At 40.2% G+C, this 18407-nt stretch overlaps 1 protein-coding gene across 1 annotated transcript in view; it reads left to right on the top strand.

Moving 5' to 3' along the window:
- Positions 1 to 14190, top strand: part of LOC126457514 (UPF0047 protein YjbQ) — a 65719-nt gene extending 51529 nt beyond the window's left edge. The window contains exons 4-5 of the mRNA XM_050093852.1: positions 11858 to 11899; positions 12224 to 14190. Coding sequence (XP_049949809.1) covers positions 11858 to 11899; positions 12224 to 12439 — 258 coding nt within the window. The 3' untranslated portion in view covers positions 12440 to 14190. The remainder of the gene's footprint in view (positions 1 to 11857; positions 11900 to 12223) is intronic.
- Positions 14191 to 18407: the final 4217 nt, after the last annotated feature.

Raw genomic sequence — 18407 nt, 5'->3', positions numbered from 1 at the left:
CGTCTGCCAGGAGGGTGATCAGGTCAGGATCCGTTTTTAGATTATTTAGAACAGTCCTCTCTTCTGTTGAAAGGTTTTTGTTCTTAGGGAGGGACCTGGGGAAGGATGGTGAGGCCAGGTTGGAAGTTATGATTTCCTGGAAGGTGACCGTCATGGTTGGATGGTGGTATGAATTGGGACAGTCAGGGTTCGATGTTGGGATTGGTTTGGTTTTGGTTGGTGAGGTTCGTTACAAAGAAGTTTTTCCACCGTAGGGAGTGGAGGAAGGAGAGTAGGTCTTTCACAAGTCCAACATGGTTAAACCTGGGAGTAGGGCTGAATGTGAGGCCTTTGGATATGGCTGAAACCTCTGTGGGACTGAAAACTTTGGTGGAAAGTCTAACAGCAGTTTCTGGGATTGTTTTGGATCTGGATTTCATGGGGTGTTTGTAGGATTATTTGGAGGATGTGGTAGGTTGGAAAGGGCAGTTAGGCAGCGTCTGGATTCTATGAAGGGTTGATGAGGAGGTACACTGTGGGTAGGATGGTGGTTGCACAGTAATAATAATAATAATAATAATAATAAAGATTTTATTGTCTTTAGGCCATTACAGCAATTGACAACGTCAAATGAAGTTACAGTTTATAATACAGTGTGATAAGGTATTGACTACTGAAATATTTTAGCTTATATTGCAATAAATGTACAGTGGGTCATCTGTTGGATTACTGCATTTTACAGTTAAAGAATTCATTGATATCATAGAACGAGTGGGCAATAAACCATTCATGCAATCTTTCTTTGAATGTATGTTCAGGAAGATCCTGTATAGCATGTGGCAGCTTATTAAATAGTTTGTGCCCTGTGACTTCATAGCTATTTATTGATTTTGATAGTCTGTGGTAAGGCGTGTATATGTGTTTGATGCTTCTTGTGTTGCAACAATGTACATTTTCTCTACGTTTCACATCTTGTAGCTTCTTCTTTGTAAAGATTAAGACATTGTATATATAGAGGTTTATTACTGTCATAATTTTTTGTTTAGTAAATAAGGGTTTGCAGTGAGCTTTATGTTAAGAATTTGTAATTATCCTAATGGCTTTCTTCTGCAATAATAGGATGTCATGTATATGACTACAGTTACCCCACAAGATAATGCCATAGGATATTATACTTTGGAAAAATGCAAAATAAGATGATCTGATGTATGTTTCAGGTACACAATTTCTGAGTTGTCTTAATAAATAAATTACTCTAGATAGCTTACTACTAATATAGTTTACATGTTGGCCCCAGGATAACTTTTCGTCTAAATAAACTCCCAGGAATTTAACAGAACTAGGGTCATCAGATAGTGGCTTGTCTCTTAGAGTGAAGATTATCTTCTGAATTTTATTTTCATTTAGCAGGAAACCATTTGCTCTGAACCAATATGCTGCATGAGTGAGTGTATTTTCAGCACAGGTTTTAAGATAATTAAGATTGTTACTGCTATGAAGAAAAGTCGTATCATCTGCATACAATACAGTGGTAGATCTAATAAACGAGGGGAGGTCATTGATCATTATCAGAAACAGGAAGGGCCCCAGTACAGATCCCTGAGGCACACCTACAACATTTTCTATGTTTGACATTTCCCTACCAACACAAACTACCTGTTTACGGTTGTTGAGACTCTTTCCTTTGATGCCGTAGAATTCTAGTTTCTCTAGTAGTGGCGTGTGCTAAACCCGTACTGTGTAGCATTAATTAGACCTAGATTCTCAAAGTGAGATGATAATTGTTGGTACATGATGCATTCTATTACCTTGGAGAATGCGGGTACTATTGAAATAGGCCTGTAACTAGTTGGAGAGCCTTTATCTCCCTGTTTGTATACTGGGACGATCCTAGACAGTTTTAACTCATCAGGAAAATATCCCTCAAGTAAGCACTTGTTTATGCAAAGGGTACAGAATGCAATCACACACTTTTTTTAGCAGGTTGCAAGCTATCAGATGATTTCAGTTGTTTTATGACCCCTTGCACATATCTAGGCGATACTTCGGAGAAGGTTAGCATGCTTGTATGTAGTGACTGTGTACCCCAAGGTGTCCCAAGGTGGGAGTTGGATGTCAGCAGGCTGGATGACTTGTGGAGGTGGTGTCTGGAATGTTCTTCTAGGTGTTGAAGTGTTAGAATTTCAATTTGGGTGATGAAGTGTAGGTAGTGAGGATTGCATAGTAACAGTATTTTGCGGTGGTAATGAAGGTGGTTCAGGGATGCCTGTGCCATAGAGATATGTTTGTATTGAATGAGGTGTGTGAGGGAAAGGGACTGGTAGAATCTGAAAAGATGGAGGTCGTTGCGGAAGGACAGATGGGATTCAGAAATAACGATTTTGGCTAGGAATAGGGAAATTTTTCTGAACTGGTGCACATAAATAGAGCAGGGGTTCATTGTGGAGAGGTGGGAGGAGGGATAGTGCTGACGAAAGAAATTGGCATTGGAAGTGGTGAGTAAAGCTGTGAGGTGGTTGTAGTGAGGGTTGAGTAACTAACATTGATGGGTGTAACGAATAGAAGGAATTGTGTTGGGGGCAGGAGGTAGTATTGTGACTGGAGAACATCTGATCATTTCCCCACAAGCTCCTCCCTGCCTGCTGCCTCTCTCCATCCCTCACCCCCACCCCACCCCACCCCACCCCATCCCATCCCACCCCACCCCAGTACAGTACAGTACAGTCTCCATGGGCCAGAAAAGAGCAGTTGACTGAACACAATGTAGGGAAACAGGTATGTAAGTACGTGTGTGTGTGTGTGTGTGTGTGTGTGTGTGTGTGTGTGTGTGTGTGTGTGTGTGTGTGTGTGTGTGTGTGTGCGTGTGCGTGCCTGCCTGCCTGCATATTTTTCCTTCAAGCTTGAAAAAGGAAGCACATTCAGAAAGCCAGCCAAGCTGTGTAACTTTTCTTTTTGTACCTATTGACGACGCAGCGCTTCTGCCTTTCAGTGAGTCTTCTCCTTTATTCCTAAATAATATGTAATTCTCAGCCAGAACTGTCTGTACATTACAATTTAATAAACAGTTTGTAGAAATACTAGTTCCATTATTTTGGTTGTTGATATGGCACTAAAGTAAAGTTGTACAGTATTGTTGACTGGGAGACCACAAAGGGTAGGTTCAGCTGTCTTATTGAAAAAAGTTTCTCTTATCCTTTAACAGAGTGGCACCTTTCATTTTTGAAGTATGATAGTTGTTGTTTTAACTGTATTTGATAAGTGTGTGTGACTTACTGGTGTATGTAGTGTTGTAATGATGATAATACATGGGAGAAGATGAAACTCAGTGCCAGCACATAGCTTTCTACTCTCATATAGCAGCAAAGGGGGACTGAGCTTAACATTTCCATCTGACTGATGGTCACCATCAGCAGCATCACATGCCCTTACATTCAGACAGTGCCGAGAGGTTTGGAATTTAATCTAAGACGTTGGCACAAAGATGGGGTTCAGCAACTCTATGCCATCACCACTCCTCCCCTTTGCTGCAGAGGCAAAGGCAAAGCAGCCAATAACACATGACATTCATTGGCAATTACCCATCCAAGTACTGCCCATGGCTGAAGTTGCTTGACTTCAGTGATCTGATGAGAACTGGTGTATTCAATGAGGCTGCAATATGGCAGTAATAGATTGAGATTATGTGGCAGTTAGACTAGTTATGTTTAGCTTTCCAGCCTGTTCTATTACTGAATATGTAATCAGTCATCCTATTCATGTAAAATGTTTTAGTTTCATGCGAAGTATTGAGAGAAGTATTAGAAATTGTTGATAAGAATCAAATTCATATCCCTTCATTGAGGTGCACTTTTAGGTAGTTTTTTAGAGCACGCAGAGATTGGCAGGAAGAACAGTTTGATATTTTAAATAGTGACTCTTCTGATTGTATTGTCTTCTCTTTCCTTGACCCTTTGCACCCACAAATGATGAAATTCCTGCTTAAATAATAGTTCATCTGACTGGTATTTAGTTTGAAATGAATAATGGAACAGTCCATATTTGGAAATAACTGAGCTATGGTAAATATGAAACAGTTTACCGATTACCATAAACAGTGCAATGCTGAAAAATAGTTACCACATTCCAATTTTACCTCTTTTTTTTTTTTTTTTTTTTTTTTTTTGCAAGTAATTGTCGCATATGACTTCTGTTTCCTAGTACCTTATTTTGTTCATTTGTATTTAGGTCACAGCAATTGAGACTGTGAAATTAAAATTCTGATAACTCGTTACCAAGGGAGTGGTCACAGGAAATATATTTTTATTCTGGTTTCTGGAAGAAAATATTATTTGCCATTCATGAATTGTAATGATGTTGCAGTGCCACAATATACAATGAGGTGACAAAAGTTATGGCAAGAGCTGATTGTAGGGTTAGAGTGTGACGCAGACCCCTTGAAGCCATGGACCAAGTTGTCAACGAGGCAGTGTGCAATCTGGTGGTGGCTCCATAATGGTGTGGGTTATATTGTTGCAAAAGAAGCTGAGTAGTCACCTTGGTGTAGTGGTTGTACGGAGGGTCGTGAGTTCAGAACTCACCTGAACTGCAAAATTTTAATTTCTGTATTTGGTTTGAGTACATTATAGAAGTATCCACAAATGTCAAGAATCATTGTACTGGAATGTTCTGTAACTGTATATATACTGTATGTGTTCTGGCCGGAGGCAGTTCAATCCACACTCTTGTATGTGCAAGTGCTGAACAAACCTTCGTTAAGTGAAGTTAGTGTTCGTCATTCATCTAATTACACCTTCTTCTATGTGACTTTATTCTGGTGGAGACGCTGCTTATTGGAACTTGGGATAGCGCACGTTATCGATGACACAGTGGCGAGAAACCTGAGTTCGAGCCATATTCAATAGATCGCAATCTGTTGGAGACAGAAGAAGAAGAAGAAGAAGAAGAAGAAGAAGAAGAGGACGTTACAATGACAGCTACTGTGTGCTACCACATGAGACATCCTTCCGGATTCTCTGGTGGCCAAGATTCAAACAAGTGGCTGAAGGTATATGAGCGTATTGCCAAATTTAACAAATGGGATGACACCATGTGTTTGGCTAACCGGTTTTTCTACTTGGAGGGCACTGCCAAGCAATGGTATGAGAACCATGAGGAGAAGTTCACAAGCTGGAAAGTATTGCAGGCGGAACTGTGCAAGGCTGAAGATAAAGTGTCCAGGAGAAACTACAGCATCCTACATTCAAGATGTCTTGGAGCTGTGTAAAATAGTGAATCCTAGAATGGAGGAGGAACATAATGTTGCACACCTCATGAAGGGTGTTGCTGAGGACATGTCTCGTGCCTTACTCCTGAAGGAGGTTTCGACAGCAGATGACTTCATAAAATGGTGCTACTATATTGAGACAATGCATCAAAGAAGAATTACATGCAAGAAGTTTGAGCGCCTTCCAAACATCGTATTGATGTCTGCGATGGAGGAAGGAACTGATTTCACAAGTGTTCATCAGATAGAGAGAGAGGAAGTTCAGAAGGCACTGGGGTTGCACGACGAGCAAAAAACTGAGACTCTTCAGTAGGTCATAAGGGAGGAAGTGGAACAGACACCCAATCTCTTGTCCTTCATTTCCCTTTAAAACGGTGAAATACCAAGACCCAGGCAAAGTTATGTTCCTACAATGCCCCATGAGGAACCTGTTTGGGCACCAAGGAAGACTGCTGTCTGGAGGACCCAGGATAACCAACCAGTATGTTTCCACTGTGGACGACCGGGACATGTGGTGCGCTATTGTTGAGAAAGGCGGCAGATATTTGACGATGCTCGTAACAGAAGACAGCAGACTGATCTTAGCCGATGCCAACTCCAGGACGATGAAGATGTACAAGAAGATGGGGGTGCAGGATGACATAGGTCACCATCGCCGCAAGCTAGTCACTGGAGAGGACGCTCCCCAACACGCCGATTGAGGTCTCCATCGCCGTTTAGAAGCTCCAGCCGATCACCTAGCCGCTGCAACTTGGAAAACTAAAGGGTGTGACCTTCCTTGGAGGTGAGGCCGCTGAAGAGAAATATCCTCTGCCGTCGATTACTACAAAAATGATAGGAAACTGTGTCAATATCCTCAGGGATGGTCGATCAGCCCATGCTCTTGTGGGCTCTAGAGCATCATCTTCAGTCATTTTGAAGAAGTATCGTCGCCAGTTGCAGAAAACCATATTCGTCAACAACAAAACATCTCTGCTGAAGGTGGCTAATGGGAAATATGTAAAACCTACAGGAAGATGTGTCATTTGTGTGGGTATAAGTGGCCATACACAGCCCTTAGAATTCATTATATTACAAGAGTGTAGTCATGACGTCATTCTCAGATGGGACTTTTTGAAAGCTTCTGAGGCAATTATACATTGTAGTCACTCGAAGATTATGCTCGATGAGATGAGATACTGTGGACAGGAAGATGCGCATCCGAGTGTATGGAGACTGTGTGTGCTGGTTGAAGTGATGATTCCTGCAGTCGGCTCTAGAAAGGTAACTGTCATGTGCCATGCCATGCATCAACCCGTGGATCTTGTAGTGGAATGTAAGAGAAGCATAGCACTGAAGTATAACTTGGTCATCCCAGCCTCTGTCGTCTCGTTTAAGAATGGATTCGGTGAATTGTGGATAGTTAACGGTCGCCGAGAACCACAGATCCTTCCAAGATGCATGTGTGTGGCAAACATTGAGCCACTAATTGCCAAACAGCTGAGTGTCATGGAAACCTCCCATGCTGAGTCTTTGGGCGAAATAGGCACTACTGTCATGAGACAAGATCGTCTAGCTCGACTATCACCAGATCTCACTAAGGAACAACAGAAGAAGCTACTTGTCATTCTTCAAGAGTTCTCTGAATGCTTCAATCCACAGGTGAAGAGCAAATTAGACAAATCGACGGTGAACCTCCAGATTAGCACTGGAGACCATCAACTAATAAGCCAGAGAGCATGCCGTATGTCAGCAATGGAACTTCGAATAATTCGCGACGAGGTAGAGAAAATGATGAAGAATGACATCATTCAGCCTTCGCAGAGCCCATGGGCGTCACCAGTAGTTCTCGTCAGGAAGAAGGATGGCAGTTGGCACCTTTTGTTGATTACAGTACGATAACTAAAAAGGACGTTTACCCTCTTCCACGAATTGACGATACACTAGATTGTCTGAAGGGGGCTAAGTTTTTCTCAGCTATGGACATGTACTCGGGATACTGGCAAATCGAAGTAGATGAGGCTGATTGTGAGAAAACTGCATTCATCACCCCCTGAGAGCCTGTACGAGTTTAAGGTAATGCCGTTTGGTTTGTGTAATGCACCAGCAACTTTTGAATGGATGATGGATAATCTTCTAAGTCACATGAAGTGGATGATGTGTCTTTGTTTGTTGTTGTTAGATGACATTATAGTGTTCTCAGAGACATGAACACGTAAAAAGACTGAGGGCCGTTCCTAAGTGTCTCCAACAAAGTGGACTGAAACTTAAATCCAAGAAAGTGTCTTTGGAGCAAAAGAAATCAAAATACTTGGACACCTTGTGTCAAACAAAGATCCTAAAAGTATTATAGATGTGAGAAGCTTTCTCGGATTATGTTCTTATTACTGTTATTTTATCAGACTTTTGTATCAAAGCCAGACCACTCCAAGAGTTGTTAAAAGCCAATGCTAAATTTATCTGGGGTGGTGCTCAACAAGATTCTTTCGATGTGCTGCGAAAAGCTCTAATGACTGACCCTTTACTTGGTCTGTATGATGCGAGAGCACCACTACTACACACAGATGCCGGTGGCTATGGGATCAGTGTTGTTCTGCTGCAAATTTCAGATGGAAAAGGGAAGGTTATAGCCTATGCTTCTAGGACACTTACAAAAGCCGAGAGAAACTACTTGACTACAGAAAGAGAATGTCTTACTGTGATCTGGGCCATGTGCAAATTTTGACAGTATCTCTATGGAAGGCCATTCACATTGTTGCAGAAAATCATTCACTCTGTTGGTTGACAGGTCTTGAGAATCCAACAGGAGGACTCACAAGGTGGGCTCTACGTCTTCAAGAGTATGACATTACCATAGTGGTATGACATTACCATAGTGTACAAAAGTGGAAGAAAACACCATGATGCCGACTGTCTCTCAAGAAACCCTGTGCGAGACCATCAAGACTTTGATTAAGATAGTGACTGTCTCGCAGCACTCCAGGACCTCTCTGCTGAGCACAAGAAGGACGCCAAGCTATCTCAAATTATGCTTGCCTTAAATCGGTCAGAGGATGTGAAAGGACAATTTAAGGTAATTAATGGCTTACTTTGCAAGAAAAACTTTGATCCGTTTGGAAAGAGGAGGCTACCAGTGATTCCTGACCACATGCGCTTAGATGTTCTACAGAAATTCCATGTCACACCTCAGGCCGGACATTTAGGATTTATTAAGACATATGATAGAATCTGCAAGAGATTTTTCTGGCCAGGTTTATTTAGGAGTGTCCGTCACTGTGTCGCACTGTTGAGAGTGCCAGAGGAGAAAGGCAGTTCCTCAGAAACCACTTGGTCGACTCATACAAATTCCACCAGCCGAAACACCTTTTCAGTGTATTGGGATTGACCTCCTTGGACAATTTCCAGTGTCTGCTAGTGGCAATAGGTGGATTATTATTTGCACTGATTATCTGACGCACTATGCCATTACAAAAGCCGTGAAAACAGCCAAAGCATTCGAGGTAGCCAAATTCATTGTGGAAGACATTGTATAAAAACATGGTGCCCCAAGGTCGTTAATTACAGATTGAGGGAAAAGTTTTTCAATTGAATCTTGTGACAGAGATAAACCGTCGACACAACATTACTCATAACATGACTGCCTACCATCTGCAAACTAATGAGCTTACTGAATGCCTTAACAAGACCTTGGCCGACATGCTATCAATGTTCGTCAGTGTTGAGCAGAGAAAGTGGGATGAGGTGCTACCTTTCATGATGTTTACCTACAACACCACCAAACAAGACACCACAGGATTTCGCCATTTTTCCTGGTGCATGAGCATGAGGCGACTATGATGATGGACACTGTGTTTCCATTACATCCTGATGACATGGATGTTGACTACATTGGCCAGGTGTTAACCAGAGCTGAGGAAGCTTGGCAGTTAGCTCAACTCTGCACGTTGCAGGCTCAAGAAAACAATTGCCGAAGGTATGACACAAGCCATCGCCCTACTGTCTACCAGCCCAGTGACCTCATCTGGATCTTCACTCCTGTTTGGAAGGTTGGTCTCTCTAAGAAGTTCCTCAGGTGCTACTTTGGATCTTATAAGGTTTTAAAACAATTGTCTGATGTTACTTATGAAGTTGAAGATTTTGACCCCAACACAAGACAACGAAAGACCAGGGATATGGTCCACATCCTTTGAATGAGGCCCTATAAGGATCCTGCAACCCAGGGTAAATTCGAAGCTCTGGTGACAGGCAACAAGCGGAAAAGTGATGAAGAACATAACGGCAAAGGAAGTTCTAAGATCGCCGCCAGGGCAAACGTCAGTCATCGGGAGTCGGAGTATGCAGGAGAGACGACTCGTTCCTGGACTAGGAGGACGTAACACTGAGACTCTGTTCTCTTAAGGAGGGAGCAGTGTTGCAAAAGAAGTCGAGTAGCACAGTCACTGTGGTGTAGTGCTTATGATACTAGACTGTTGCATGGAGGGTCGTGAGTTCAAAACTCACCTGAACTGTAAAATTTTAATTTCTATATTCGGTTCCAATACATTCTAGAAGTACCCACAAATGTCAAGAATCATTGTACTGGAATGTTCTGTAACTACACATACATATGTGTTCTGGCAGGAGGCAATGCGCTCCGCGCTCTTGTATGTGCAAGTGTTGAATAAACCTTCATTAAGTGAGGTTAGTGTTTGTCATTCATATAATTACATCTTCTTCTACGTGACATTATTTACATGGGCTGGAACCAATCATTGACTGGCAATGGTTACCTTTGTTTATGAGGAGACCATTTGCAGCTATTCATGGACTTCACGTTCCCAGACAGTAATGGAATTTTTATGGATGACAATGCTCCATGTCACAAGGACACAGTTGTTCGTAATTGGTTTGAAGGACATCCTGAAGAATTGAAGCGAATGATTTGGCCATGCAGATTGCCTGAAATGAATCCCATCAAACATTATGGGACATAATTATGCATAAAATCTTGCACCGGGGACACTTTCGCAATTCTGGGCGTCTGTAGAGGCAGCATGGCTCAGTATTTCTGCAGAGGACTTCCAATGACTTGTTGAGTCCATGCCACACGAGTTGCTGCTCTATGCCAAACAAAAGGTGGTCTGACGTGATGTTAGGAGGTACCCTTGACCTTTGTTACCATTGTGGTATGTTGACCTATGTTAAAACTGCAACATCGTGATACAGTTATTTCTTTTATTAATCATTCTAGAGCACCATATAAACACTGTAAAAGTTGGAAATGTTTCTCTCATGGTAGTCTAATTTCATCTGCTTCCAACTTCATTACTACCACAATGTCATTTTTTCTTATTTTTTTCAATGTTGCTGCATTGTGTTGAATTTAGGGCTGTATTGTGGAAGAACTACCTGCTGTGTTGCTTCATTCCAGGCCTGCTTGTTAACTGGTACTGACAGCTGGACATCATTAATTTAGTTGTGAAATAGTTAAACCCTACAAATGTTGACAGAGAAAGGTATGAAAAATTGCGATTTCAGGAAACGGGCACTATCAGATGTAATTTTAAGACGACTTCCACATTCAGAGCATTGTAAAGTATAATATCGTATTGAAACATAATGCCTGGCGGGTGCTGAATGATGAGGATTACTTCAAGTTGTAAACCCATTTTCAGTATAAAAAAGTTGCTTTTATTCACATGCCCATTGTCATAGTGGACATAAGCCAAATAAATAATTTGTAAGTGTGCTGTTTCACGGCGTCCTTAATGTAGCGGACACCTTAAAGTGATGAAAGTTTGAAAGACTCGTTGGTAGGCAACTCCTACTCTGTAGATGAATATCTTAACAGGGACTGTTAGATCAGCTTAATTAAAATTGACTGTTGCTTCATGACTAATATTAACTGAGAATCTTGGGGATAATGACTGTGGAGGCACTGATTGTACAGTGGAGACGAAGGGAGGTTGCAAGGTGTTTAAAACATTGGGCTTGCATTTAGGAGGAGTGGGGTTTAAATCTCTGTCTACCTATCCAAATTTAGGTTATTTCTCTAAATTGTTTAATGTGCTAGTTTCTACAGAAAGGATATGGCTGACTTCCTTTCCCATTCAAATAAAAATTATGCAGAACTCCTGTGGACCATTTGGTGAAATCCTTTTTCAATCTGAAGTACACATACAAAAGCGTGTGTGAGAGCCCTCCACCCTCCCCTCCCCTCCCTTTCCTCACTCACCCCCCGTCTCTCTCTCTCTCTCTCTCTCTCTCTCTCTCTCTGTCTGTTTGTCTGTGTGTGTGTGTGTGTGTGTGTGTGTGTGTGTGTGTGTGTGTGTGTGTGTGTGTGCGCGGCATTTCTCATTAAATGTTGTAAATGTTGCTTCATCGTAATTCGTGGAAATGATTTTCAAAAACTATGCCCAACTTTAAGAGCAGTTGACTACCTTGTTGAAGAGGAACAAGGGATAGCTTAGGGAAGGAGGGCTAGTCCCGCAGACCACAGGTAGGGAGGGACCCACTTGCTTTGAGGATGAACTGTAGACGAGGATGAAGGGAGATGTATTAGAGAGATTTATTTTATGTAGGAGTAAGGGGGAGGAGAGTAGGTGATAGTCACACAAAATTATTGTGGAAATGATACAATTTTCATTTTGTTTACAGGGTTTGCCTTATAGACATTCCTGTGAAGGGCCTGACGACATGGTGAGTATTCCATTTACTTTTTGGCTCTGAATGATTATACTTCTATATAAGTTTATTTATCATTAGCCACATTCCATGTGGTGTATATCCATTATTTTTTCTAGGTTACTGCTATTGGCTTGTTTCATTTTCAAATTGTCAGTTTAGAGTAAATGACCTGTAATTGAACAGCTGTAAAATTTTTACTGTTAAACAGAGGTAAGCCTTGAAGCAATAGACCTAAATGTTGTTTAAAATAAGAATGTACATGTTCATGTAGTATGAAGTTTACTGCAGTTTATATATCATTATGAATATGTTCTGAAATGTATTATTTTGTTACAGCCAGCTCATGTAAAAGCCTGCTTCCTTGGCTCTTCACTTACAATACCAATAACGGATGGTAAATTAAATCTTGGTACATGGCAGGGTATCTGGCTGTGTGAACACCGAGACCACGCAGGCTCTCGCAAAGTGGTAATTACAGTTAATGGTTGCCTCAGAGACTCGAGTCGAAGCCCATTGAGCCCCGTTTCACCGATAGCATCTACAAGTAGTTAAGGGTTCAGGGAGAAGTATATGATGTGTGGGCCGTAGATTTAACATTCCATACTACAGAAGTGATTGATAATAATTTCATACATCTTCATTTATAATGAAGAGTGGTGTGATGGGAAGTTTAGGTGAGACAACGATGTTTCTTAGTTGCAAAACATTGTTAACAGGGAAGCAAGAAGAAAGTTGATAATGGCACAAGTGCAATTCTCTGATATGTTGTGTAAACATATGAAAAAGGCAGTTTTTGTGTGCTCAACTTGCTGCAACATTTCAGTGATCCTACGAATGTCACCCAGTTATCCCTCAGGGTACGAGTGTGTAAAAACACTACACTCACTTCGCCGATGAAGTTGTGAAGTTGAGAGTATTTAGTTAAGGAAACAGAGTTCATTCCTTGTTGTGCAAGGAACACACAGCAGATGGTAGTTTGGAAAGGAAAAAGATTTGGCCTTTCACTGCCACAGCACAAGAAGTATACTTTATTTTGTGAAACACAAATAACCACGTACGTGCTGTACCTGGGCTTTATGATATGACATGTACAGTTATATAGAAATAAACAAACTGGTCACTTATACATACATTAGTATCCTTCCACATATTTGCAAGAAAAAACACACAAATGTAAAAAAAAAAAAAATAATAATCCCTAAATGTTTTCTACACTTGCATTATGGTTTCCTGAGTATTGCATCATACTTGAAAATTTTAATTAACATTCCATTTATGATTACTGTTCCTTGTTTTTGTGAAATAATTATTTAAGACTCTTCCTTTAAGGGGCTTACGGTTTGGTATTATTGTTATAATTTGCTCACACTGCGGGTACTTTGAGTCTAAAAGCACATGTGTGACTGATGTTCGAGAGTGTTTCATATACAGGGTTTAGTTTGATTATTGTTAGCTTATTATAAACAAACGAATGATAAGAAATTCCTTCGTACCTGATACTTTATCCCAACGATGAGAAATAGATGTTTTGTAATGTTTTTCCAAGTCAGAATGTTGTTGACATGTATGTAAACCTTGTACACTCAATATTTTTTTAAAGGCCCAGGTGCCAGTGTGTGGAGGATGTAAAACCTCAGTGTGATGTCCCTACGTTTGGAGAACAGTGTGAGGAAAGTGTGGTAACTTCCAGTAAGCTAAATATTTTGTGACAGGTCCATTGAAAATCTTCACTTGTATTAATATGTTACCTTGGTTTATCTTGATGGTGTAATATTTCTCCTAAAAATTGTCACATTTGCTTTTTTTTTTCTCTTGCAGTCATGTCACAAAGTAGGAGTCTTCCACATGAATGTTAATTATGTGTAGGTTTTATCAGGCTTGTAAAAGTTAAATGAAAATGCTCATGACATATCGAATTTTACTTCAGAATTGGAAATTTCTGTCTGTGCATTTCATTGTCACATGGTAGAGCAAGCACATCAGTATCAATGCTAGAAAGCTGTGTGTATTGGTACAATATTACTGATGTGTACAGAGTTTTGTTAATGTTATCTGAGAGATGTAAGTCTGTTGACTTTTTTTAGTATATGTGTAAGCACAGTTACACATAGAAATTTTCAGTGGTGTGAAAGTTGAATAACACATGGACAGTTCCATTGAGATGTTGTCATTCCTTTTGATGTTCCTTTCTACTTAAATGGCTGCACATAATAACAACCACAAAAATGGGTGGTGATGGAGGGAGCAGTGGATAATGCAGAGGCATTGATATTGGAAAATAAAAATAGTTGGAGCAATTATAATGAGACTTGGTTTATTTAAACCCCTATTCCCTTCACACTGTGTAGTATTATTGTCTTTCATTTAGTCACTTCCAGAAGTTTATTTATTCATGATTGTGGGACATAGAAGAACTTCATTTTTGTGGCAATATGTTAAAACACTAAAGTCTTTTAGATGACTCAACTGAAACAAGGACTGCATCTTTGATCATTAATTGCTATGATTACTTTTTATAAAATTTTGCAACATTTTTTTGCAAGGAAATGTATCTCAAAGCTTTGACAATGATTTGGTCTTCTTTGGTATGTCATCCCTTAACTTTCTACAGGTTTTATTTACTCTGTGCTAATAATTATTACTAGACTTTGGCCCTGAATTTATCTCCCAGAATTACAAGTCATTATTCTGGTTGTTGCACTTAGTGCTGAATGTCTGATGTGTTTCTGTAATTAAATTATCGTCATAAATGAAATTGCAACAGATAAAAGGTGTGGCAGCTAAACAAAAACATTCGAATTTGAGCTTGCTACTCACTATGAATGCTAGCTGGTGTTAAAGTGGCACATGTACACACACATACATTGATAAAGCAGTTATGAAGAATGAGTGACAGTTAACACAAATGAGTGTGGGCTGGAGCTGAAAAATTAAAAAATTATAATGTTTGAGAGTGTGAAGTTCTTTTGATTGCCTTAGTTTGTCAGTTTAATGTGTGATCCCGGAAGTATCTATATTTTCAATTAATACAAGGCGCAATCCTGTGGTTTACTGAGCAACACAAAATTTGGAACACGGATCATTACTAAAAAATCTTAAGAGGTTTGATGGGAGCAATACTTGCATGCAAACAGCTTGTGATATACCCAACATGTTTCACAAAGCGAGACATAAATATGAGGCAGAATGATGAGGTATTTGAAGTTTTGCAGAGAGAAATAATATTTTTGTATTAGCTAAATTACTTATTTATTTAACTGAAGTGGCATCCTTTAGAATAACTGACTTCAGGCTATGAACACGCAACAAACAAAGAGTAAATGCATGCACATCTCTGAAAACTAGGAACTTTACCTTTATGCACACTGAAACTATATGCAAGCACTTAAATCATTTCCAACACTCCCTGTGCTTTAGTGATTGCATTAAGTTTTGAACACAAATAAATAATTTTTTTGTATAAGATCACCTGCATAATCAGCATCAGAAAAATGCACTAGTTGTAGTTTGCTCATGTTGTTGGAGTGCTCTGTACCATTATCTTCTCTTTCAGTCAGTAATGAAAAAGTCCCTTAACCACTTGCCTACATGCCTTATTATGATCTACCGAAACCTATACTGTTTACTGAAAGTGAAGTATCTGATCACAAGATAATGGATAAAAAGTAAGTGGTCCATCCACTTCACGGTACAGCATTTTCTCAACCTCTAAGTCTTTTTCAAAAAGTAGTAAATGGACGTGAGAATCAGCCACAACACTCAAGACCATCTGCATCACCCATTCCAAACTTTTAAATTTATTCTTCTTGTTTGTATGCACTGATTCATTAATATTTTCTCTTCTGCATGCTCTCTTTATTTCTGCCCTCATAAAACAATGACCATCTTAGATTGTAATACGAAACAATTCTTATAGTGATGTGACAACTTTACAAATCACTTTCCTCAATTTTGATGAAGCAATAAGTCCATCATCTCCAAATAACAACAACAAAAGAACTTCACCACTTGTTGGGGTAAGGAATATACATGAATCAGACTCATTTACTTCAAAATTAAACTGCAAAAGAAAATCTATAAACTTCTTGTTTCAGAACTGAGGAACCTGCATGAGCAGCTACAAAGACTTCTCAAGCTTGCAAACAGCAGGATTCTTTGTGTCAGTAACCAATCCCTTAGTTATTTCCATATAGATTTCTTCTTCAAGAAGAATTTCAGTGCAGATGTGAAACTGTATCATCTTTGATTATTCATGTGTGTCAGTTGCCACGAAAGATCTGAAAACGCCATACCATATGACTGGTGAAAAGGTTTCATTACAGAGCGAGGTGGCACAGTGGTTAGCACACTCGACTTGCATTCGGGAGGGCGACGTTTCAAACCTGGGTCTGGCCATCCTGATTTAGGTTTCCCGTGATTTCCCTAAATCACTTCAGTCAAATGTCGGGATGGTTGAGGGCATGGCCGTCTGCCTTCCCCATCCTTTTCTAATCCGATGGGACTGATGACCTCGCTGTTTGGTCCCTCTCCCAAATCGGTCAACCAACCAACCAATCCTAGTGCTCCATATATTAGAGCAATAACAAGGTTTCATTGTAGTTGATGCTGTACTCGTGTTTGAGGCCTCTTGCATGAAGCTGTACTTTGAACCCAGTGATCTTTGCTGTTTGTGTCAAACAAGACCTTGAAGTGAATAACTTGCCAGCTGGTGGTTGGAGGAATGATCTTCCAAGTTTTGTTCTCCTCATGAGCTTCCAGGTTCAAATGGTTCAAATGGCTCTGAGCACTATGGGACTCAACTGCTGAGGTCATTAGTCCCCTAGAACTTAGAACTAGTTAAACCTAACTAACCTAAGGACATCACAAACATCCATGCCCGAGGCAGGATTCGAACCTGCGACCGTAGCGGTCTTGCGGTTCCAGACTGCAGCGCCTTTAACCGCACGGCCACTTCGGCCGGCGATGAGCTTCCAGTTTCTCTGTGATTGCCTCCCTCAAATATTTCGAGTCTGTACTGGAAACTGCTTCCTTCAAGCTACTGAGAGTTCAATATTGGATGAAATGAGCTTCTTACCTTACTGGTTGATTAGGATGTACTGTCTCTTCCTGTACTTACAATGGCCTGATATGAACTTGCTTGTCATGATCCACAAATTCTTTGTCATCTTTGATCTTTTAAGTTACATGTCATCATTTTGTTGTATTGCTGGCATTATGCTGCTACTCAGGTCAATGAATGTGACATCTTGGGATGTGAAAACCTCTCAGTTTTCAGGGTAAAAAAGCCAATAACTTGTCGAGTGTCCTTGGTATTCAGCAGACATAATTTTTGGCTTTGGCTTTGAGGGTGCTTTGAAATTATGTTGGCACATGAGCAAAACCATTAGATTAAGAGATGTGGGGGTTTACAAGATACGGTTTTCGTAGGTTCTGTAACTCGTATGGAGTTTGCTTCAGTGTGTGCTTCATCAGACTCCTGTTTACTATGTAGAAGGCAGTGTTAATTGCTTATGCCCTTGAAAACTTAGGAAGAGTCTCAGTTTTTAACAGGGTGTGTGTGCTTTCAACAATTGGTAGACTGTACCTCTTTAATCAACCATTCTGTTCTAGTGTGTATGGTGCATTGTCTCCAGCTGGAATCCAAGGTTTCTGACATGCTATTTCATGGCACAGTTAATAAACTTAGTTTCATTGTTCATGCACAGTGTTTTGATTCTTCGACCTAACATGTTCAACACAAGAGCACTGCATTCACGAAGTCAGTGACACCAGATTTGTGTATGAGAAAATAAAAAGGCCTGTGTCCTGTTGCATCATCTTTAAATGTGACAAAAAAAAAGCTTTGCACCACTGACAGATTCAAGTGATACATCAGACCACAGACATATGAATGTATAAATTCAATTGATTTCGTAGAACAAATCATGTTTTTGTTGTTGAACTTCAGCAGATGTACCTTGTCTAGCTGACTTGACAGGGGGCCCCCCGCCCCCCCCCCCCCCCAAAGAAAAAAAACCCTACTTCTTTGATGATATTACGCTCAACGTACCCTTGGCGATCATTTACTGATTTATCAGTTTATTGGTGTGCTCCAGTCATTCATGTGACTTATTTCAGCTTATTCACTGCAACATTTACTTCATCTCACTCTCTTGAGTCACACCTTCTGCTACAGTTTGTCATAAACTAAAGTAACTTGATTGTTTTTGAAGTACAGTAAATAATTTAGTTTGATAGCTGATTAGAATGTTGTTGAGATGTGCCACACTCGTTTTCCATCTTATTATTTGTTGGGAGTGCCAGTTCCCCTCAAGGTGACATGGTATTCTTTATCATTACTAAGTGATAAATGTTCTGCTCTCTGAAGCAAAACGTCCATGCTTTCTGCAGAATCTTTGGTTTTATGAGGTGAAATTACCTTTTTGTTTTGCTTTCTGATCACCATCACTGCAAATGCACCAACTTTTTCACTATCCATGACCAACTGGCACTCTTCTTGATGAGACGTCCATCAGCGTTT

The sequence above is a fragment of the Schistocerca serialis genome, chromosome 2 (genome assembly GCF_023864345.2).
Source record: "Schistocerca serialis cubense isolate TAMUIC-IGC-003099 chromosome 2, iqSchSeri2.2, whole genome shotgun sequence".
Lineage (NCBI taxonomy): Eukaryota > Metazoa > Arthropoda > Insecta > Orthoptera > Acrididae > Schistocerca > Schistocerca serialis.
Note: the sequence above shows the minus strand (reverse complement) of the source record. Positions and strands in the feature narration are given on the sequence as shown.